The sequence below is a fragment of the Stegostoma tigrinum genome, chromosome 18 (assembly GCF_030684315.1).
Source record: "Stegostoma tigrinum isolate sSteTig4 chromosome 18, sSteTig4.hap1, whole genome shotgun sequence".
Lineage (NCBI taxonomy): Eukaryota > Metazoa > Chordata > Chondrichthyes > Orectolobiformes > Stegostomatidae > Stegostoma > Stegostoma tigrinum.
Window position 1 is genome coordinate 53,009,322 of NC_081371.1, and position 23,542 is coordinate 53,032,863.

Sequence of the window (23,542 nt, forward strand, 5' to 3'; positions counted from 1 at the left end):
TCTGCGCTGTAGGGATTCTATTACAGGTGATAGAAGAGTCTGCTGCCTAAGGTTGAAATAGCCAGACGATGTGACAGTTTCATGAAGTCCCACACTTCCAATGTATTCATTTTTAATTTATGTTTTGATCATTAGCCTAAACCAGATTTTCTTTGTCAAATTGTAAGAATTTAAGAAAACTAAATCCATTTAAAACTGCGTAAGCTACCAAATAGAATCAATTTTATATTATTATTCTTTGTGTGAGTATCCCAACTCTTCCTATTTTAGGGCCATTATTGTTCAAAATGGTGAAGTTATTCCGATGTCTTCAGAGTTCACACCAGAAACTGAACGGCAGAGGCTCCAATACTTGGTAAGTGAGAGTTGAGATAATACGATGTATTTACACAAAACACTGTCAGTAATAGGCAATGTGAGTTTGTGGGAATTCTCATTAATCTAGTCTTGAAGCTGTGATACTGAGTGACTTAGATTTTAAATAGCCTTTGATTTGGTGTGCCAGGAATAAAACTTTGAACTTGGCAATTTCTTGATTAATTTCCAGGAAATTTGCACTCTGTTAATTTTTGTTCAAGTTTCAAGTATTTTTTTTAATGAAAATCAGTCAGGCTGCTACTTACATTGCGGTGGGAAAAATTTGGATTGTTGGAAGTTTTGGATGGGATATCAAGTCAAGGCCCTGATCCGTGTAATTTAAAGAAGAGCAGAGAATTCTTCAGCATGCAGGCTGAGCTGCTGTCATTCAATACAACCAGAAACCGATTGATTTTTGTTAACTCATTGCAAACAGAAAAGTTTCATAAATTGCCTACTGTGTTTGCCTAGGTAACTATGTGTACGCAAGAATAATTTGAAAATCTGCAGCATTTTGCATATGATAAGATACTGTGTTATGACAATACAACAATGTAAAGTCAACTGGTGTTCCCTGTAAGCTGTGCAGCTACTGTGGGATGCGTAAATGCTGATCAGCAAGTCAATACATTGACCTCTGGGTTCGGGAACTGCTGCTGCACATGGACTTCAGAAGTCCAAGCAATGAAAAAAATAAGAGGGCATACGGGTAGTTTTGCTATAACGCATGTTTCATTAATGCGAATTGGCTGTAATGTGATTGAATAGTGGACACTTTGGATAACGCAAACTTTCTGCTGTAATAGTGATTTTTCTGTAGCGATTTCCCTATAATAATTTTCTATGGCAATTCTCTTTAGTGTGAAGTCACATAAGACTCACCAGGGCTCATCAGGCTTTGGTGTCGACAGCTGCTTCGCCATTGACTGCTGACCTTGGTGTTGTTCTGAAATGCTCTGCTATCGAATGGGAGCTTGCAGTAATTCCTCTGCACTGAATTGCCATTACTGGAATAGTTATGCTGAGAGAGGAAGAAGCTGAATAGAGATAGCATTGCCAGAGGGCATAATTACAAAACATTTAATAGTCGTTTCATGAAAAATGTCTCAGCTGGGTAAAGAGAGCTAAAAATGGTGCAGGTGGACAGAGAATACAGAAAGAATGTTGCTGTTCTTCTGAGACCATAATACCTTGCATGGAGTATTGAAGTATTCCACTAAAAAGTATTTATTCATAGAATGTGGGCATTTCTGGCGCGGCCAACATTTATTGCTCATTCTAATTGTCTTTGAGAAGACAGTGGACCAGTTTCTTGAGCTTCTGTATAGGTACACCCAAAGTGTCAGAATTTCTCATGATTTTGACTCCATGACCATGAAGGAGCAGCAACGACGTATTTCTAAGTCCAAGAGTTAGAGAACTTGGAGGTAGTAGTGCCCCCTTGTACCTGCTATATGTTGCCCTTTTTCTTCTGGTTGAAACACTTTGGGTTTAGGAGATGTTTCAAAAAGCACTGATGATTTGTGATAGTGTACATGTTGTACCTTCCTGAACTAGCAACTTCATGATTGGGTTTTTGGATCATGGCAGGAACTCTGCTTGCTGCACGTTAAACTACTTTTAGACTACAGCAGCAAAATGCAGAAGATCTTCAGAAAACCAGGATTAGTATAGGCTCTTTGGAAAACTGATAGTTCTGCAGATGTCAGGCCACAGAAGCTGCCAAACCATAGTGTGCCATATCCGGGAGGTACAGCGTGAGTTAATACTATCAGTGATGTCAGATTGAAGGCACCTATTCATCAAGCTCATTCATCTTGGGCCAGTTTGAAGTGGGGGTTTGTGGCATAGTAAGGACGTCCATTTCTGATTGGAGAACATCATTATTAGAGAGGAGGAGATCACGGCTTTACCTGAAGGAATTATGTGGTGATAGTCATAAGTGGGAATGAAGAAATTGGCAGAATGTTGAAAAGAAATATTACAAACTGCTGAACACAGATGCATTCCAGTTAGTGACATTTGCTTTCACGTTGACTAGGTATGGTCTATTTGAACCTTGTCCACTTGCTCCAAGTCTGTGAATGTAATGGTGCCATTAAATAACAAAATTTTGGCTGGTTATAGTTGCACTATAGAGCCAACTCAGCATTCACAGCAATAACCTAAATACACATTCAGTGATGAAGGTATACATCTCGATACTTGAACGATGTGTGTGCCTCATCCAAATGGGGAGCTGTGCTTGAAATGATACAAGTGACCATAAGATGTAGGAGCAGAAATAGGCTATTCAGCCCATCCAAACTGCTGTGCCAATCAATGATATCATGGCTGATCAAATAATCCACAACTTCACAGTCCTGTCTTCTCCCCATAACCCTTGATTCCCTTACGGGTTAAAAATCTGTGTATCTCGGCCTTGAACGTATGCAATAACTCAGCTTCAACAGCCCTGTATGATAAAGAATTCCACCAATTCACAACCCTCTGAGAGATAAATTTCCTCCTCAAATCTGTCTTAAATGGGTGACCCATTATTCTGAGATTATGCCCTCTGATCCTAGACTCCCACAAGTGAAAACAACCTTTCTGCATCTATCCTGTCAAGTTTTCTAAGAATCTTCTTTGTTTCAATAAGGTTTCCTCCTATTCTTCGAAATTCCAACGAGGCCCAATTTATTCAACCATTCTTCATAAGTGCTGTATTTATTCTTCTGTGTCAGGATGAAAAATATATTTGAGTTCATCCTGCTGTTAATTTACCCAAAGTGATAATCCATTCACTTAACAGCTTTGGCAGTCAGAAAGAAATTTCATATGGACAAGCTAACAGGCCCATACATTTTTATTGCACTGCACAGTTTCATCCTCATTTGATATTTTTCACTGGTTCATTCAGAATTTTATGATGAAGGGCTGAGGCTAGGTGGCAGCATATTCATTCACAACTTAATTTTTCCAACTGCTCAATATGACAGAATAGTGCTGCCTGTCAGAATTTCACATTTCAGTGTTGGATTTCATCCTTCACTGTCAGATGAGAAACGTTTACGTAATGCTTTAATTTTCATGCAGTTTATGTAGGCAACTGTAGTGTGGCCACTTTAAAAATCCCATACTTGTTTCAAACCCTTTCATAGGCTTACATGTCCCCATCTTTAATCCTGTCAAACAATACAACTTTATGACATCTCCATTGTATTTCTGATTTTCTTGACTCCTCCATCAGTGGCCTTGCTTTCAGCTGATAAGGCCCCAACTTTGGGTATTCCTTCCTTAAACCTTTCCATCTTTCTGTTGCTCCTTGCTCCTTCTAAGGTATCCTTAAAGATCATCCTTTTTGACAAAGCTTTTGGTAAATTGTTCTAATGCCTCCTTTTGTGGTCTTCATGTCAAATCTTATTTCATGAGGTCCTAGGATGTTTTATTATTGTGAAGGAACTATATAAATGCAAGTTGTTATTGATATTGTGATCCTACTTGTTCTTCAAAAGGGAAGCCACTATAGTTATTTGTGAAACTGAATGGATAAATCTGTAATGTATGCCAAATGATATCTGTTCGATAGTATCACTATTAGTTGAAAAATAGTTGCAGAAGTTTTTTTTTTAAATAAGTAGTAATTGGATCAAGACAAAGACTTGGGCAATCTGTTAGATAAAGACCTCAACAACCAAAGCCCTGTTGACGCTCACTAGCCTCTGGTGTTTTTGCTGGGAGGACTGCCTTTGCCATTCTGTTGCACAGCTAGCCTATCATATTCAGAAAGCTGTATCCATCAGTTCTGTCATCACCATTCCTGTCCACCAATCTTTTGGCCCATTCCAGAAGTACAGACTCAGCAGGAAATGAGGAACAATAGTCTCTACAAATAACTCTGGAATCCATGAATCAGCTAAGGTGCAAAATATGTTATTGTTACTTTATTGTTAATGGGTCCATATCCTGGAATTACCTCTATAACATCAATTTGGAAGCATCATCACCATGAAAACTGTAATTCAGGGAAGAAATTAAATCACTGCCTTCAAGCAATTCAAGTTGAGCAATAATTGTAATTTTGATGCCTGCATCTGGATCTCAAGAACCAATCATTTCAAAAAAAACTGGAAACATTTTAAATTATTATAAGTAATAGTGGAGTAATTAGATTGGGGTGGAGATGGCATTTTATAACTTGTTGACTTTTACGCTGTTGTGTCGTCCTTGGATTAACCTTTAGATTAACTTACCGACTTCTGGACATCACCAAATATCAATTATATTGCATATCAATACCCTAAGTCACTGTGAAATATCACAACATATGTTGGATGGGTTAGATTTTTCGGACTTGATCAATAAAGAAGGAGTACTGTTAAAGTTTACATATACAATGTATGTATACCTTTGTTGAGAAAATCCTTGATATATCAAAATATTTAAGGTAAACTCAGAAGCTCTATGCAGTTTATAAGGTACGGTTGCCCTGGTTTATTAGGAAAATGCTTTTGTGAGGTTGAAATTGAATTTTGATTATTATTCACACATGTGCATGTACAGTCAATCAAGGTAACCAATTGCACTTAACACTTTATTAATCCCTTAACTCATCTCTGAGAAAAGTAGAGTATACACCTATCTGGATAGGGTTTTTTGAGAGTTATTGGCTGGGTGAATATCTGCCTGCTGGGTATATGCTAACTTTAATACTTAATTTTCTTTCATGTTATAATTTACTGTATGTTGTTCTTCAGACTGGATAAAGCAGATGAGACACACCACAGACCTCTTCCTTTAGCATTAATTGTGTAAATCTCATTAAAATAATTATTTCATCCCTGTTCTGTGTATTTGCTATGCAGTGGAATAAATGCACTCTATTGATTCATCCCAGTCTTCGTAAATGCTTTTAATTTTAATGAAATTTTGTATTGGTAAATTGGCAAGATTGGGAGTCAAGCTGACTTTGCAACCTTCCTGATTTTGCGCTCTAATCAAGTCAAAACATTAAATTTCGGAGCAGGAGTAAGCCATTCAGCCCTTTTAAACCTACTATTCAGTATGACCGTGGCTGATCATTCAAATCACTACCCTTTTCCTACTTTCTTCCCAATCCCTTTTGTTTTTTAATTAATTCTCAGGTTGAGGCAGCATTTATTGCCCAAGTGTAATTGCCCAGAGGACAGTTAAACATCAACCTCATTGTGGGGCTAAAGTCACATGGACCAGGTAAAGTTGGCAGTTTCTGTCCCTAAAGGACATTAGTGAATCAGATGGGCTTTTCTGACAATCATCATTAGACTCTTAATACGAGATTGTTTGTTTGTTTTTTTATTATTGAATTCAGATTCCGTCATCTGCTGTGGTGGAATTCAACTCCAGGTCCTTGTAGCATTACCTTGGTTTCTGGATTACTTGTTCAGCGATATTGCTTCCACTGTGATTCCTTAGCCCTAAGAGCTATATCTTTCATGAAAACATTCAACATTTTGGCCTCAACTGCGGGCCCACCACTCTCTGGGTGAAGAAATTTCTCCTTGTCTTAGTCCTATCCTGTAACCTCAGACTATGACTTCTGTTTCTGAGCTCCATGGTCATCAGGAACATCCTTCCTCTGTTTACCCAGTTTGGTCCTATAATTTTATAGGTTGCTATGAGGACATCCCCTCATAAACTCCAGTGAATGTAGTCCAAACCTATCAAGTCTCTCTTCACACAGCAGTCTACCATCCCATGATCAGTCTGGTAAACCTTTGTTGCACTCACTCCATAATACCCCAAGTGTGGTCTCACCAAAATCCTGTACAATTGCAGCAAGACATTTCCTGCTTCTGTACTCAAACCTTCTTGCTGTGAAGGCCAACAAACTATTTGCCTTCTTCACCAACTGCTGCATCTGCATGCTTACTTTCAGCAACTGCTGTACAAGGACAGCCAGGTCTCGTTATGCCTCCCTTTTACTCAAACTGTTTTCATTCAGATAATAACCTGCCTTCCTGTTTTTGCAACCAAAGTGGATAACTTCCCATTTCTCTACATTATACTACTTCTCTGCTGCATTTGTCCACTCACTCAACCTGTTCAAATCACAATGAAGGATCTCTACTTCCTCTTCACAACTCTCTCTCCCATCCAGCTTTGTGTCATCTGCAAACTTGGAGATATTACATTTAGTTTCCTCATCTAAATCATGAACATATATAGTAAATAGCTGAGGTCCAAGCACTGGTCTCTGCAATAGTCGCTGGCAGCCACTCAGAAAATTATCCATTTATTGCTAGTGTTTGTTTCCTTTCTGCCAACCATTTCTCTACCATGGCAGAACACTGCCCCAAATCCTGTGTGCTTTAATTTTGCAAGCTAATCTCTTACATGGGACCTTTATAGAAAGTCTGCTGAAAGTCTAAGTAAACCACATGCACTGGCTCCAACTTATCAATTCTACCAGTCACATTCTTGAAAAATTTCACTACATTTATCAAACATGATCTCCCTTTCGTAAGGGTGGCATGGTGGCTAAGTGGTTAGCACTGCTGCCTCACAGCGCCGGGGACCCAGGTTTGGTTCCACCCTCAGGTGACTATGTGGAGTTTGCACATTCTCCCCGGGTCTGTGTGGTTTTCTTCTGGGTGCTGTTTTTTCCTCCCACAGTCCAAAGATGTGCAGGCTACGTGGATTGGCCATGCTAAATTGCCAGTAGTGGCCAGGGATGTGTAGGTTAGGTGGGTTATAGGTGGATGGTCTGGGTGGGATTCTCCAAGGGTCATTGTGGACTTGTTGAGCTGAAGGGCCTAATTCCACACTGTAGCAATTCTATGAAATAAATCCAAGGCGACATCGAGGGCCAAAGGGCCTGTACTGCGCTGTAACATCTGATCCTATCACCATTTTGCAACAGAGAGGATTGTTGGGAAGCCTATGCAACATATTCCACTTGCTCCTGGGCTTCCTGCCTAGAAAACTTGATTAAAATGACCCACTTTATCCTTGACTTGTGACACATAGGAGCTGTGCACACTACACCATAGGAGCTGCAAAGATTTCAAGATCAGAGCACGCACAGCCTAGTGGTGAGCCATTGCATGTAAATGCACATTACCCCTCCCACAGTTACTTTGTGCTTTCTGCCCACAGGCCAGTTTGCAGCCACACTTGTTGGGAAATGAATTCACTCACTTAGAATTTTCCAGAAGAGTACAACGCAAAGAACTTGGGAAGAAAATGCTCTTTCGTGATTTTAACATGACTGGCTGGTAAGAATGTGACCATAAACAGATGTGAATGTCTTTTGTGGAGCATTGCTACCTTTGATTATGTAATTGTTATATATTTAATATAATAGAAAAACAGTCAAATGTAGGATTATTTCTTGATAAATTGTCTCTGGGTCAGAAACATAGCAGACAGCAAATAAGTTTTTAAGTGTGAAGGCAGTTATAATGCAAAAATCAAGTTAAGAATTCACATTATAGTAAAACCAGAACTGGGAGAAAGCCGTTGAATACAACAGCCAATGTATTCAGAGTTCATATATGATTGTTTTACCATAGTCACCCTCCAGTCTGTCATCCCTTGCCATCTGACACCCCTCACCCCACCCACCTCCAGTGTAAAGAACACCTCACATTATATATACATCTTCCAGTGCTCCTGACATAGAGCTTTTCATAATTCAAACATGTATATACAGTAGTATTCAATGTGTGACTTGTACAGTTTGCAGTCTATTCACTTCAAGAGAAATACAGTCGTGGGAAGTATGTACTTGAATTCTTGATGCATGGCCTCGCAGAAGGTAATTCTTTGTACCAGTAATACAAATTTGTAAAATTACTCCTTCCCCCTTTTTCTGCTGTTAGTGTTATAAGACAGTGATAGCCATTACATGAGCCCTATGATTAAATATCCTCATTCCTTTGCTTTGCCTTGATTCTATTTATCCTTTAATACCAAAGGACTCTCGTATTCAGTAAAGAGCTACAAGAGCTGTCCATATATGTTCACAGTGATGAGGTGTTTTAATGCACTGACCTACGTACTGACAGGTTTAATGACCTGAGTACAACCACATGCAGGAAGAGGAAAAGGTCTCCCCTCACCGCCTCATCCACCAGGACCTGGATGAGGGATGACGTGGTGTACAAGTAAAGCCTTTGATAAGGTTCCACGTGGTAGGCTATTGGAGAAAATACTGAGGCACGGGATTGAGGGAGATTTAGCAGTTTGGATTAGAAACCGGCTTTCTGTAAGAAGGCAACGAGTGGTGGTTGATGGAAAATATTCAGCCTGGAGTCCGGCTACTAGTGGTGTGCCTCAAGGCACCACTGCTGTTTGTCATTTTTATAAATGACTTGGACACACGCATTGGTGGATGGATTAGTAAGTTTGCAGATGACACTAAAGTTGGTGGAGTGGTGGACAGTGTGGAAGAATGTTGCAGGTTGCAGGGAGACTTGGATAAACTGCAGAATTGGGCCGAAAGGTAGCAAATGGAGTTTAATACGGATAAATGTGAGGTGATTCACTTTGGGAGGAATAATAGGAAGGCAGAATACTGGGTCAATGGAAAGATTCTTGGTAGTGTAGATGAGTAGAGGGATCTTGGTGTCCATGTACATAGATCCCTGAAAGTTGCCACCTAGGTTGTTAGGGCTGTTAAGAAGGCTTACGGTATTTTAGGTTTTATTGGTAGAGGAATTGAGTTCCGGAGCCGTGATGTCATGCTGCAACTGTACAAAACACTAGTGCGAATTCATTTGGAATATTGCGTGCAGTTCTGGTCGCCCTATGACAGGAAGGATGTGGAAGCATTGGAAAAGGTGCAGAGGAGATTTACCAGGATGTTGCCTGGTCTGGAGCGCAGGCCCTGTGAAAAATGGCTGAGGGACTTGGGTCTGTTCTTATTGGAGAGAAGGAGGCTAAGAGGGGATTTAATAGAGACATACAAGATGATCAGAGGATTAGATAGGGTGGACAGTGAGAGTCTTTTTCCGAGGATGATGACTTCAGCTTGTACAAGGGGGCATAGCTACAAATTGAGGGGTGATAGATTTAAGACAGATGTCAGAGGCAGGTTCTTTACTCAGAAAGTGGTAAGGGCGTGGAATGCCCTGCTTGCCAATGTCGTTAACTCAGCCACATTAGGGGCATTTAAACAGTCCTTGGATAAGCATATGGATAATGATGGGATAGTGTAGGGGGAGGGGCTTAAATTAGTTCACCGGTCGGCGCAACATCGAGGGCCGAAGGGCCTGTTCTGCGCTGTATTGTTCTATGTTCTATGTTCTATGTTCTATGTTCTATATACTGCCAGCAGATTTAAACCTATCCTTCCATTTAAAATGTCCACTTACTTATTCTGTAAATCCTACTCGGTCTATTACACCCATGGACACAGTACTGACAAGAACAGTTACAACAAATGGGACTTCATTGGGAAATATGACCTAAATTGTGAATCAGATTATTACTTTCTGACTTTCTAATGGATTTAATTTTTTTTCTCACTTCTGAGCAAATAGTATTACATTATGGGTGTTTTTGAAGCAATTCATGTGTCACATCACAACGTATCTAGTAAAGTAAGTTGACCACATTTTTAGTTAGAAAATTATTTTCCACAAGTAATGTCCCAATTTAAAAGGAAGGTACTTTTTTTTAAAAACTATTTCAATGGATAAATGTGTTGCTTTTAAGCCACACAGATATGCAGACCAGGAAAATTTTGTTTTTGATCAACACAGCGTTAGTTAACATGGTCAGAGCGCTACTAATCACGCCATTATCTTTCAGCTGAGGAAAGAGCTGACTGCTGTTCAGTGATGTTGGAACGGTGTATGCCAGATGGGAATATGAGTTGATATGTAGGTTTCCTTCAACTGTGATGGTCACAACTTCAAGCAGCCTGTCAACATTTGCTTTCTGGACCCTGAGATTAGGAATGGTGTAAAAAATTGGAGGGCAACTGGTTTATATGAAGCCACATCTTGGCAAGGAAACGGTGCATTTCAGATCATCCAGTGAGGAGAAGAGCCCATTATTTGACTTTGGCTTAACATTTAGCATTTACCAGCATATTTCCTTAGGTTTTCACATCCTGGCACCTAATTTCCAATGCCAGAATGTCTAATTTTAATTTTATTGTGAGTGAGCTACATCAGTGGATATGATTACAGGTGTTGCATTACAACTCAGGAAGAGGTATAATTATCTCCTACTCCAAATATCAAAAGAAGTACTGAGCATGGCTTGTATTATTGCAACATATCACACAAAGAGCTTTCATATCTGCAATCAGTACTGCTCCACGTGTACGAAACCATTTTTAGATATAGACTTCTTAAAATAGCCCTTTTATTCACTTTTGGAACTGTGGAAAAACTGAGGCACATGTGAGGTGTGCAGATGAAAGTTTAATGCATGTAATGAGAGTCTTTACATGCTGTAAGAGTTGGCAAATGATTACTAAAGCTGGAGTTGAACATGGATTGTTAGCGGTAATGGTGCATTATACTCTCCTGAATGCAAATGCTGAGTGTCTCGATATATTGTACAGACCCTGAGGAACAGCAGGGGATCTGACCCAAGCTGTGTAGCATGTCTGACAGTGATAAATTGCTGGGCTGCTGCTAAAGTGGCTCTCATGTGAGTGTGCAGGGAGTGAGGTCGGAGGAATAAAGAGCGATCATACCTATAACAAAGCATTGTCTAATCATGATTTACCTTTGCATTGGACTAAAGAATTTTTATACCACATCTGCTGCAGCAAAAAAAAAGATTTTCCTTTTGGACATTTTCAGGACGTTCTATTTGATTGGTAGCTGGCTGCAAGGCAATGAGATTTAATTTTCTTTTGGTAGGGAGAATGGGAAGTCTTTATCAGATTCTGTTCTTATCATTTGTGCACAGGTGCTGCCAGGGCTTTGCGGCCACTGAAAGAACAGTCTTGTTTTAAATTTACTATCTCACTCCATTGCCTTAGACCACAAACAAAAATCTAACCTGCAGTTTCCAGCTTTCACTTGAAAGAATAACTGTTCTGCCTGTCGTACACATTAAAACAGGACTGATAAGAAAATTAGATTCGCACACACTGAACCTTGCACAGCACCACATCCACCCCTCCTAGCCCTAGCACCCAGGGGAGATGACATGGCTGTAAGTCAAGCCCTGTCATCTTGTGTTGATGTGAGAAGATTGTTGTGGGGGAAGGGATGGTGACGTTGGCCAGTCAATCTACTATGCTGATGGAAACTCTCTTCTCTTGACTACAGGGCATACAAAGTCATAGAAGAAGATGACCTAAAATTTCCCCTGGTATATGGGGAGGGAAAGAAGGTAGGCTATTATATTGTAGAAAATTAAGTGTTTGTTTTCCCTTTGGCCAAAAGGTTGCTAATCTAAAATGTTTCTTGCACTGTGGCTGTAAAGTATATGCACTGTTGTCCCTTCCTGGCTTCAACCATCCTGAAAACACATTGCCACTTTCTAGGAAAATTACATGGCAACCTATGGAAGGCAATTATTTCCAAAAGTTGAACATCAGTGATGTATACAAGGCATTGAAACAAACTAGGACTTTCTTTCAATTAAAGAATGTACTCAATGGATTAATCCTGTTGAAACAAAAAAAACTGTGGATACTGGAAATCAGAAAGAAAAATCAGAAATTGCTGGAAAAACTCAGGAGGTCTGGCAGCATCTGTGGAGAGAAAGCAGGGTCGTTTCAGATCCAGTGATGTTTCTTCAAAACTCATTGTTTAACATTTGAGCAAACAAGAACATTCATGGCTGATTTGGCTAATTTCCAATTGTGAGCTGTGTACGGCAATTTCATTTTTTAAAAGTTTTTATTTTTGTCTTTTTCTTCTTTCTTTTGGTCTTGTTGTTGTTGAAGTAAGTAATTAGGGAAAAGCTGTTTACAGGAGCAGAAGGACCACTAGCCAGAGGGAGGTAATGACCTACTGGTATTATTGTGAGATAATTAAGCCAGAAACTCAGCTAATGTTCTGGGAATCTGGGTTGAAATCCTGTAACAGTAGTGGTGGAATTTAAATTCAGTGATGGATCTGGAATTAAGGGTCTAATGATGGCCATGGAACCGTTGCTGATTGTCAGAAAACCCCATCTGGTTCACTAACTCCTTTAGGGAAGGACTTCTAGCATTATCTGGTGTGGCCTACATGTGACTCCAGACCCACTGTTGATTCTTAACTGCACTCTGGTCAGTTAGGGTTGGACAATGAGTAACCAGAGATGCTCATATCCTGTGAGTGGATTTAAAAAAAGGACCGATTTAAGGTGGTTGACAAAAAAACTTGAAGCAACACAAGGGATTTTTTGTTTAAATGCAGTAAGTTGTGATATGAAGTGCACCATCTGAAAAGGCAGCATCAACAGATTTATTTAATAATTTAGTTTCAAAAGAGGAATGAATAAGTTAGTGGAGGGGAAAAGAAAGTACAAGCTAATTTTAAAAAAAATTTGGTGAGTGGGACTAATGGCTAATTTGACCAAAGAACGGGCATAATAAGCTGAACTGGAGAAAATTCTGTGATTCTCCAACCCACAGCCATGATTTTAAAAAAAAACTATCCAGGGTACATTTCTCCTAATTATTAACAGTGCTGTGATTCAGTTGCACTACCTGGATTTTTTTTTTTTGTTTTTCTTGCTGATGACACGAGAGACTATCTGCTAGTCCTGGAAGTGTCAGGTCTAGAAGCAGTAGGAGTTGGTGGTGTAGTGGTTATGTCATGGACTAATTATCTAGTTCTGGGACATGGATTCAACAATAGTGGTTGGTGAAATTTAAATTCAGTAAACTCATCCAATAATGACAACTTGGTTGCCATAAAACCCATATGGTTCACAAATGCCTTTTAGGGAAGGAAATCTGCCATCGTTACCTAGCCTGACCTACATGTGACTAGTCTATAGTAATGCCCACATCCTATTAAGTGAATTTTTGTAAGAAAGGAAGGTTAATTAGGTAAGAACGGGAAAATCTGTACCATGCAATCTTTCTGTCTTCAGTATGGAAGAGTTTTGGCTGGGAAGGCCCATGTTCAACCTTCCTACCAGCTGTCTACTCAGGCTTGTACGAGATCAACTAAGGAACACATAGGCCTATTCCTGCCTGTGCTCCAGTCTGCACAGAAATGTGTTGGCCTACCCAACTGGTAAACCAGTGTGCACAGCATGTCAGTTTGAGAAGGGAGTGGTTCATTTTGATCTGCACTAGGCACATGACCCGAGGGATTGGTTAGGAGCATGGACCCTTCTCCACGTGGCACCATCCCCACTCACCAGCTCCTCGTTAATACTAGCAAGTGCTAAAACTGCACCATCTCATTGGTAGCTCTTGACAGGAGAGACTTTCTCAGTTAGGTTTTCAACTGGTATTAGGACCCTATCTGTGACCAGTTAAGTGCCTAATTACTTGAAGATCCAATGGGATTTTGCATCCAAATAGGCACAGGGCTCCCTTTTGCTAATCTTTTCCACTTTCTGATTTAACCCAAAAATGGGAAGGAACCATATCAGGGCTGCTTTTCCTGTCCAAATCTGTTTTTTTTGTTTTGAATCCTCTTTGCAGTGTATCCAAAAGTAATTTCAAATCAAATGGAATAAATATTGCCAGTAATTAGTTAGTTGAGACCACCCTCACCATTAATTAGCAGAACCTGTTGAATTAACAGGACTAATGGTTTTGATGAAGCATTGGGGACAAAGGATAGTCTTGAAAGTTTATTTTGAAGAGGAAAGAGTGAATTTGTCCTGGTGTCACAGCCAAAATTTATCCCTCAACAGACATTACAAAAGCAATTTGACTGGTTGTTGTCACTACTTTTTGTGGAAGCTTACTGTGCTCAATTTGGCTACTTTTGTTTCCTGTATTAATGGTGACCATCCTTCAAAAACTATTTCATTGGCTGTAAAGTGCTTTGAGACATCTTAAGGTTATGAATAGCGCCATATACACGTAGGGCTTTCGTTCCTGCATCCAGCTGTTGAACTTCACTTCAGAAAATCAATGCTTTAACTAGCATTGAGTGCATGTGCAATTGATCTAGTTCTCTTTTTTCCAAATAAATTATTTGTTGGCTTTCAAAGGGCTTGCTTGCATTTTATACTGGTATTCCCAACTGACTTGTTCTATGTACGTAACAAGCTATTGTATCATATAATAAACTTGAAGGTGAGAAGAATATGCTTTGGAAAATGCATATACTGCACTATAATTATGAGCGTAGAGAGCACACAGTGTCTATGTCTGTGCTGTGTAAGGATTCATGGAAGGATGTTTCCACAATGTGAGTGTCCCAGTGTTGAGTTTTATTGGCCAGGCGATGTAGATCAGAGAATAATAAAAATCAGTCATGAAGACTTTCAGTTGTGTAGAAGTGAGAGACAACCTCTATGCCTGAGCCTCCAATCCATGTTCCTGTTGAGTGAGGAGTACAAAGTTTTCCAAGAGTGTCATCCCTGACAGTGCAATTATATGTTGTATAGATAAAAATTCTCTGAGAAGTTGCCAATTTCTTGTTTCTTGTGAAATAAGTTTGTAAAGTTAATTTTTTAAAGAAAACTCATTATGATCAATTTTCTCAGCATTCCATGCCTTTCTGTGGGATGTTGATCAGAGAAGGCGATCTCTTAAGATTTTATTAGTTCTTCTGATGTTGTCAAGCAGGAGGCCTTGGAGAATGGTCGAGATTAAACTCAACATTTTAAAAATTTATTCATTGGGGTAGGCATTGCTGGCAGGGCCAACATTCATTGGGACCTTGGGAAGGTGTTGGTTAACTGTTTTTGAACCATTTGCAGTATATATGGTGGAAGTACCAACATGTGGTCAGGCAGGAAGCTTCAGAATTTTGATCCAGTGACAATAAAAGAGTTGCAATGTATTTCCAACTCCGGATTGTGTGTGACTTGGAGGTATTCCATGTGCCTGAAGAATCAGGATTTCCTCAGTCACCCTGTCTTCCCCATTTCTCTCTGTTAAACTTGTGCAATCAATGAAGGAAATTTGAGTAAATTCTGACATGGGGTGCAATATACACCATTTGAAAACCTAAGCTCCAAATTCTGCACTTCTGGTCAATCCACTCTCTTCCACTCTTACAGGAGTGTAATGTGTTAAATATGGTACTGGCATATCAGTTAATACATCAATACTAAAAATATTTTTTAGTCTTTGTCGAAAAAGAAGCAGGGTCTTTCTTTGTTAATGTGGATGATGTAATTTATTTGACAGGCACGTGTGATGGCAACCATAGGTGTCACTCGAGGACTTGGAGATCATGATCTGAAGGTTCACGATTCAAATATCCATATAAAGCCCTTTCTGTCGTGTACACCTGAGGTAATGTATCTATTTTTAGCTGACGAAAGCTGGCACATGTAGCTCCCCTCTGGCTTTTGTTCTAATCAATCCCCGCTAACTACTGTTCATCTAAGGCAGTTGTCATTCATCTGACTATCTACTGACAAGTCCTGCATGAGCCCAGCCTTCCTGCCATTCATTGTTGCCAAAAAAAAACAAAGCCATCCTCCTTATCACAATAAAACAAGACAGAATGATCTCTTTGAAAATGAAGATGCTTTGAAACACATTGAGTAGAGTGGAGGATGAGGGATTTACCAATTTTGCACAAGATTGATGTGAAGTTGGCAATAATGGATGAGTCTCACAATTAATAATTTGTGAAATCTGAGTTTTGCCAAAATTTACTGACTAACAACTTGAGCGATTTCGATCCTAAACTAGCCAATTGGACATGTCCAGGGTTGGGGAGGTGGTGCAGGTGTTGAAAGGGCAGGGAGGAAGTGAAGAGGGGATATCAAGGACTGACAGTAGAATGCAGTATTTCTGTTGGATCAGGAAGAGTGCAAGTGTTCTGAAGTGTCCTTGCACAAATAAATGGAAAATAGTTTTGACCCTTTTTTTTTGATGAGCTACCAACAGTGACTAGGCTCCTTAAGGGTCACTAACTGCCTGGCACAAATTGGAGCATATACAATGTATGCTGATCCCATTTGCCTCAGAAAGGCAGCCAACATTATCAAAGACACCTTCCACTCTAGTTATCATCTCTTCCAACCTCTTTTGTCAGGCAGAAGATACAGAAGCTTAAACACAGATACCATTAGCTTCAAGAACAGCTTCTTTCCTGCTGTTGTTAGACTTCTGAATGGACCTCTCAAATTTCAAATCTGATGTTGATCTTGCTTTTTGTGCATCCTCTTTGCAGCCATATGTTTGTATTCCTCACTCCGTTCCATTATAATCTTTGTATGGTATGTTCTGCCTGTACTGCAAACAACACAAAAATTTCACTGTACCTAGGTACATTTAACAATAATAAGTCAAATCAAATCAGATCATTGGCCTTTCACAGTCAAAACTAAAATCCTATGCCAGATACAAATTTGCATAAAAATGTTGGTCACCCAAAACAGACAGACATGCAATTCTAATATTCAGTACCTTCGGCATCTAAGATCCACTTCTTTAGTCACTCCCATTCCCCACTCCCCACTTTCTCTCTCAATTTCCCCTAGTCTTCCTTTGCTGGCCATCCATTTTACTATGTGTTTCTTTCGAATGAAGCTGTACACAATATCTAATGGAGTATTGGGCTTGATTCTGGCCCAAAATTCTGAAACTTTTTTGTCTGAGATGGCTGATTTTCCCAGAAACCATTAGGCTCTATTAATTCTCTTTTTTTTCCTGAAAATGACGTTTTTAAAAAAAGTTCCAATTTGAAACTAATTATTAATAATTCTGCAAAAAGCACTTCAATGCAAGTAATTGTAAAGTGTTTCTCAGCTTTAGAACTACACAGGTCATCTGGTCCAACTGATCCATGGCAGTGTTTATGCACTGTACAGCCTCCTCTCACCATCCTTCAACCCATCCTATCCATCTATTATATCCTTCTATTTCTTTCTCTCTCATGAGTTTAGCAAGCTCCTCCTTAAATATATGTATGCTGTTTGCCTCAACCATTACATGTAGTAGCAGGCTCCACAGTCTAGCCAGTTTCTGGGTGAAATATTCCCTATCTTGTTCATTTGTAATTGTCTCCTTTTATACCTGGGGTTCCTCAGATCAAGTTTATACCAATGTTAAATTTCCTGGGAATAATTACAAAATAAATCAAGCACGTTATTAGCAATTTGAATACAGGCATTTCTTTTTTGTTTTCACTCTGGTTCTCACTGGAAACCATTTGGCAATTTTTAAAAAAAATTAATTTAAGAACAGCACAGTTGATTCATATGGTTGTGCATTTACTTAGCAATGTAATAGTTTACAATCCATTTTTGCAGTTCATTTAAAGGAGATGCAATGGCACAGTAACTAAGCTAACAATCCAGCACCCCAGGCTAATTTAAGGTTTTGGCAAAGATTTGTAGCTCAGGTTGTGGGTGAGGTTGCTGACTTGCTCACTAAACTTGTTAATTTTCATTCAGACAATCGCCACCACTCTAGGTAACATCATCAGTGAGGCCTCCGATGAAGCGATGTTGTTCTACTCCGCTTGGAATTTATACAATCTGGTCCGTTATGGTGAATAGTGTCATTTCTGTTTTTTTTTTCCTATATGGGATCCAATTCTATATGTTTGTTGATTGCATTATGGGTTGAGAACCATGCCTCTAGGAATTCCTGTGATTAGCTTGGGCTACTATGTTTACACTGTCCCAGTTAAACTGATGGCCTTCATTGTCCAAGTGTACTGATATTAAGGAAAGTTTATTGTGTCATTTTGCTGTTAGCTGATGTTCATGTATTCTGATGGATAGTTTCCTTCCTGTCTGTCCAATGTAATGTTTGACAGTCGTTGCATGATATTTTGTAAACTATGCTGGTTCTGCACGTTGTAGGAATGGCATCTTTAATCCTTGAGTGTTTATCATAGAGTGGCTATGGGCTTGTGTGTTACTATGATTCCTAGTGGTCGTAGGAGTCTCATTTTTAGTTCTGACATGTTCTTGATGTAGGGTAGTGTGGCCAGTATGTTAAGTGTATTATGTCCCCTTGTTGTCTATTTATTGGCACCTGCAGATGAAGCTGCAGAGATGTCCGTTCATAGCAAATATTTTGCACAGTTGCTCCTCCTGTTTCCTGCGTCGTTCTGGTGTGATACAGTGAGTGGTGGCCCATTTAAATAGTATTCTAATACAGCTTTATTTGTGGATGTTGTGGTGGTTGCTGTAGAAGATGAGGATTTGGTCAGTATGGGTTGGCTACCTGTATACTGAAGCCTGGAACTCCCTGTTGGTCATACTTTCAACTCTGACATCCAGAAAAGGATTGTTGTTTTCTTCTTCTGTCGTGAATTTAATCCTGGTGAATACATTGTTGATGAGGTGCTGGCTCTCTTCTAGTTTGTTGTGTTTAATAATGACAAATGTGTTGTCCATGTACCGGATCCACAATTTAGGTTGAATGCAGGGGCGAGTACTGTGTTCTAACCTCTGCAATAAGTCCTGAGATGGGCAAGCCATTGATCTGTTCATGCATTTGGCCATTAGGGCTAATCAACATAGGACCAAAACGAAGAAGAGACACAAGCTACTCAGAGCTCTCACTGATGATATTACCCAGCATGGTGACGAAACGTCTGAATGAAAACAAACCAGTTCAGCGAGCAAGTCAGCAACTTCATCTAGGCTAATATTCTGGGGACATAGACTTTATCTCACCATAGCAGATGGTGAAATTTTAATTCAATTAATATATGGAACAGAGAGCTGACTTAAGGGTAAGGGCAAACATGTAACCAATGGTCAATTGTTGTAAAAACCCATCTAGTTTACTAATGTCCTTTAAAGAAAGCAATCACTGCCATCCTTTCCTGATCTGGCCTACTTGTAACTCCAGACCCATAGCAATTTGGTTGACTTTTACCTGCATTCTGGGCAGTTAGGGGTGGGCAATAATTGCTGGCCCAGCCACTGATGCCCAAATCCCATGAACAAATAAAAAGTATATTCTCACCAAAACAGTTTTGATTTGAATATTTGATTTACAGAATAGCATGCAAACCTATACACATATGTAAATAAGCAGCAAATATTCAATGAATTTATGTTCAGGATAATGAATGCTGTAATTCTATTCTGGCTAGTCTCACCTTGAACACCCCACAGCTGTAAAATCACGACTGAAAGTGTACAATTGTTAAATGATTGAAGTAAGCAGCCTCACTATTTAATAAGAATCCTCCATTTAGTTTTCCCTTTCTGGCTTGGAAAGATCATCTTGAAATTAGTATGTGTTCAAAGTATGATGGACTAGAAATTTACCTTCTTGAGATTGAACCTTGCACTGTTTTATTTCTGTCCACACGATGCATGTATTAAAATTAACAAAAGCAGTTGTTTGTGGAATTGGAACCCACATTTCACTAAAACAACAGTGTGAAATAAGGCATTTCATAATTATTTTAGAGTCTTTTGAAGCAATGTGTTTCAAGCTTCTCAGTTTTTAAAGAAATGTTCATGACTTTACAGTACTCTTTTCAATCTTTTGAAATGCACATAATTTCCTGCACAGCCCATATTCCTGGGCTTGTGACATCTGTGAATTGAGGGAAATAAATGGACTGGGAGCATTGAGAGAATTTTGTACAGTTAACAAAGATTTTACCATAAATGATTTTGTCTAATTAATAAATAGATTTGCTGTGCTACTTGATTGCAAACATAGTAAAATGTTGCTACAATTTTTGGATCCTGCTGCACAAAAGTGGTAGGATCTGAGCTTCAGCTGTAAGCATTTAAAGACTATGTTTTAAATTTTATAAATAAGAAAAGAAAGCCTTCTGTATGCCTCAGTGCAGCTTTTACAGCCACTGTGTCTTATGCAGCACATTAATGCTCAAGGATTTTTACAGGAGCTGGGTCACCTGTGGGATCCATTTATTTGAATTTCCTATCTTGCCTGTTCAACCTAATTCAAATCAAGAGTTATATCTGCAAAGAGATGGGCCTGCCCTGCATGGTTTATGATCTGTGCAGATGAGGCAAAATAGGTTGTCATGTTGTTGCCATGGGAATGTTAACTGCCTGATTTCCATATTGAATCCAGCAAAATGCTGTTGACCTCCAGAGAATGTTTTTGATTTGTGTCAATTTGAGGGAATCTAAATCAAAGCATTTCAATGTTACCCCTTCAGGCCTACAGCCTAACCTCTGGTCACAGTGTTACTTGACAACATTTATTTTGAGACAGAAATGAAAGAGTAATGTGCATTCCAAAAAAAAAGCATCTCTAATTGCAATTTCAAAGGAAAAGTAAGTGTCCATATACTACCACTGAAAGTGTGCTTGCAATGTTTTTGTTGATTGAATTGTTTTTGTTTAGTCATTTTTACTTTACGGTCATGGAAATCTAAAATGACTTGTAAATAATTTGGTGGGTTGTAAGGGAAAACTTTGAACTCCACAACTTTAAAAATTATTCAGCTGCTTTATAAAAATCTTTTTGTTTACTTGTAAAGTTAATTTGATTGATCTGCATACAGGTGCGAGTTTATGACATCTCGGAGCACGATCATGATGTAAATGACGTATTGGTTCTAGCCACTGATGGACTATGGGATGTCTTATCAAATAAAGAAGTGGCTGAGGCTATAACAAGCTTTCTGTCCAACTGTGATCCCGATGACCCACGCAGGTTAGTCAGGAGTGTTACTTGGTTTCCAAAGCCACTAATTCCATGAGTTGTTAATCCATGATGTGGATATGGGCTGAAGTGTTGAGTTTTAATGGAGATGTATTTGATGTAGTTACTACTGTCAGTCAACATGACAACATTGAAATGCAACAGAAAAGAAGATGATTTGACCCATTGTTTCAGTACTTGCTTTTTACTAGCTTAATCCAAAGTAAATCCCATGGCTTGCTTTCGTCTGAGATGTATACAAGCTTAGGATCAAGATCAGGCCATTTAGCTCCTTAGAACTACCCCACAATTTGACAGGATCACGGCTGATCTGATTGTGGCCTGAATTACACTTCTCTATATTACTGCTATGCTAGCTGACTCTTATTAGTCTTGAATCTATGTAGTTTTCTCTTAAAGGTTCTCTATCTCAGCTCATTTGTTGCTGAAACTCTCATCAATGTATTTGTTATTTCTGGATTCAACTACTCAAATATTCCCATGCTGGCCTCGATTCTTCTATCTTGCATAAAGTTGAGATTATTTAGAAATTAGTTAGTGGTATCCTAAATATATTGAGTCTCATTTGTCCAGCACATCTGTGCTTGCTGATCTCCATTGGTTTCTGGTTTGACAGGCCCTTGTTTTAACGCACTTACTCTTGCTTTCAAGCCATTCCCTTTCCCTATAAAATCCTCCATCCCTAGAAAACTGTACAACTCCAATTTTGTATTCCTGTGCATTTCTGATTTTAATGATTTCTTTATGTGGCTTAATCTCTGGCTTTATTTGGTAACAATAAAGTGAGGAATCTTAGGATGTTTTAGAACATCAAAGGTCCTATATAAATACTAGCTGTTGTTTATTGAAAGAGAATCCCATCCACATTTGTATCAATTCAGTGAACTGCAGAATGACAATTTGTGATGACTCTAGTTTCAACCCAAATGATGTTGGACACTTTGGTCATTCCTCAACCGTTCTTAATCTGGTATCAAAACAAGCCAATACCGAGACAGCATTCAACGTTGTTGCCTGAGACACTGACCGAAAATAATCACAATCCAACCTCTGCATTTTCCAATTTCTACATCTGAAACAAAACAAAAAATGTTCGATTTATAACTGTCAGTCTGTGTTGCATTATGGTCAGCACTGTGACAGAAATGGTGTAATCTGTTCGTATCCTCTAGGGGTACTACTTGGCGGGGGGGGGGGGGTGCGCATGGGTGGGTCACTGGGAAGCTGCGCTTAGGAGGTTGGTTGGAGCAGATATCACTGATTTTGATATTGAGTTGAGAGAACTTTCCTTCGTACCCGAGTACAATGTAAAAACACAGAAATAATATCAGATTCCACAGCATGGACACAAGTGGTCTATTTTGTTGCCCTTCACACTGTAGCAATATGCATATGTACAATTACAGAGACCAAACAGCACAGAAACATGCTATTCACTCCAAACAACCTATGTCAGGGTTTCTGCTCCATATTCCTGAAATAAATTTGACCTGATGACTTCCTTTGCTTTTCTTCTTCATATTTATTTAGCTTCGGATTGAATGCATCTATGTTCTCACTTCATTGAGTTCCACTTTATAATCACACTCTCAGAAATGTTTCTCTTCAATTTCTAGTTGAATTAGTCAGTGACTACCTTGTATTTAGGGCCTCTAATACCGATGTCCCCACAAGTGGAAACATCACACCCTTGTTTATAAACCCTCTTATAACCTTGAAGCCCTCTTTTAGGACTCAATAGCCTTTGCTTTTTTATATTTTTAAAAAATGCCTGTTTAGGCATTTTTAGTAACTGTAATCTCCCTGTTCCGTTATCATCTTTGTAAATATTTTCATCAGTCCATCTATGTCCATTTTATAACGTCATTTTCATAAAATAGTTTAAATTTTTATCATACAAGTTACTCAAAGGGCCTGTACTGTGCTGTTATGTTCTATGTTCTAATTAAAGCAACCGCCCCTACACACTTGTCACCTTCAAGCAATGTACAATTGCTTGTGCGTTTTGTGAAAGAAAATGGATAGAGACTAATGTTGCTAGATCTTTATCCTGTGTACATTATTGTGGGATTTCAAAGAAATTCTTTGAGAGATGGGCAGCATATCTGTGCCTACAAAAACCTCCAGTTGTAAACATTTGGAAACAAATGTAGGAATGGTAATAACATGGCTTTTGGCACTTCATAACTCTCTCTTCTTTGGGAATGTTAGATAGACAGCTATGTGGAGGAACCTCTGAAGAATCCTTCCAAGTGTTCGGCATGGCTTTCTACTGATCTAAGGGTTCAGGCCTATGTTTTGGATTGTCTTTGCCAAAGATATATTGAGTGCATGCTGTTGACCAGAAGTGTTTCCCAAATTCTCTGCTAAAGGTCTAGTTCTAACTGTTTTGGATATCAGTCCTAGGCTTCACAACAAATAGAAATATTTCCACCTTTCTACCTATTTCCCTCAATATTTTGACAAAGTTGATTAAATCAATCCTGCACCATCTAA

General features: G+C 39.1%; 1 protein-coding gene across 1 annotated transcript in view; it reads left to right on the forward strand.

Moving 5' to 3' along the window:
• ppm1h (protein phosphatase, Mg2+/Mn2+ dependent, 1H) overlaps nucleotides 1-23,542 on the forward strand; it is a 153,221-nt gene that overhangs the window by 124,164 nt on the left and 5,515 nt on the right. The window contains exons 5-9 of the mRNA XM_048548922.2: nucleotides 271-355; nucleotides 7,477-7,595; nucleotides 11,616-11,679; nucleotides 15,605-15,712; nucleotides 20,886-21,037. Coding sequence (XP_048404879.1) covers nucleotides 271-355; nucleotides 7,477-7,595; nucleotides 11,616-11,679; nucleotides 15,605-15,712; nucleotides 20,886-21,037 — 528 coding nt within the window. The remainder of the gene's footprint in view (nucleotides 1-270; nucleotides 356-7,476; nucleotides 7,596-11,615; nucleotides 11,680-15,604; nucleotides 15,713-20,885; nucleotides 21,038-23,542) is intronic.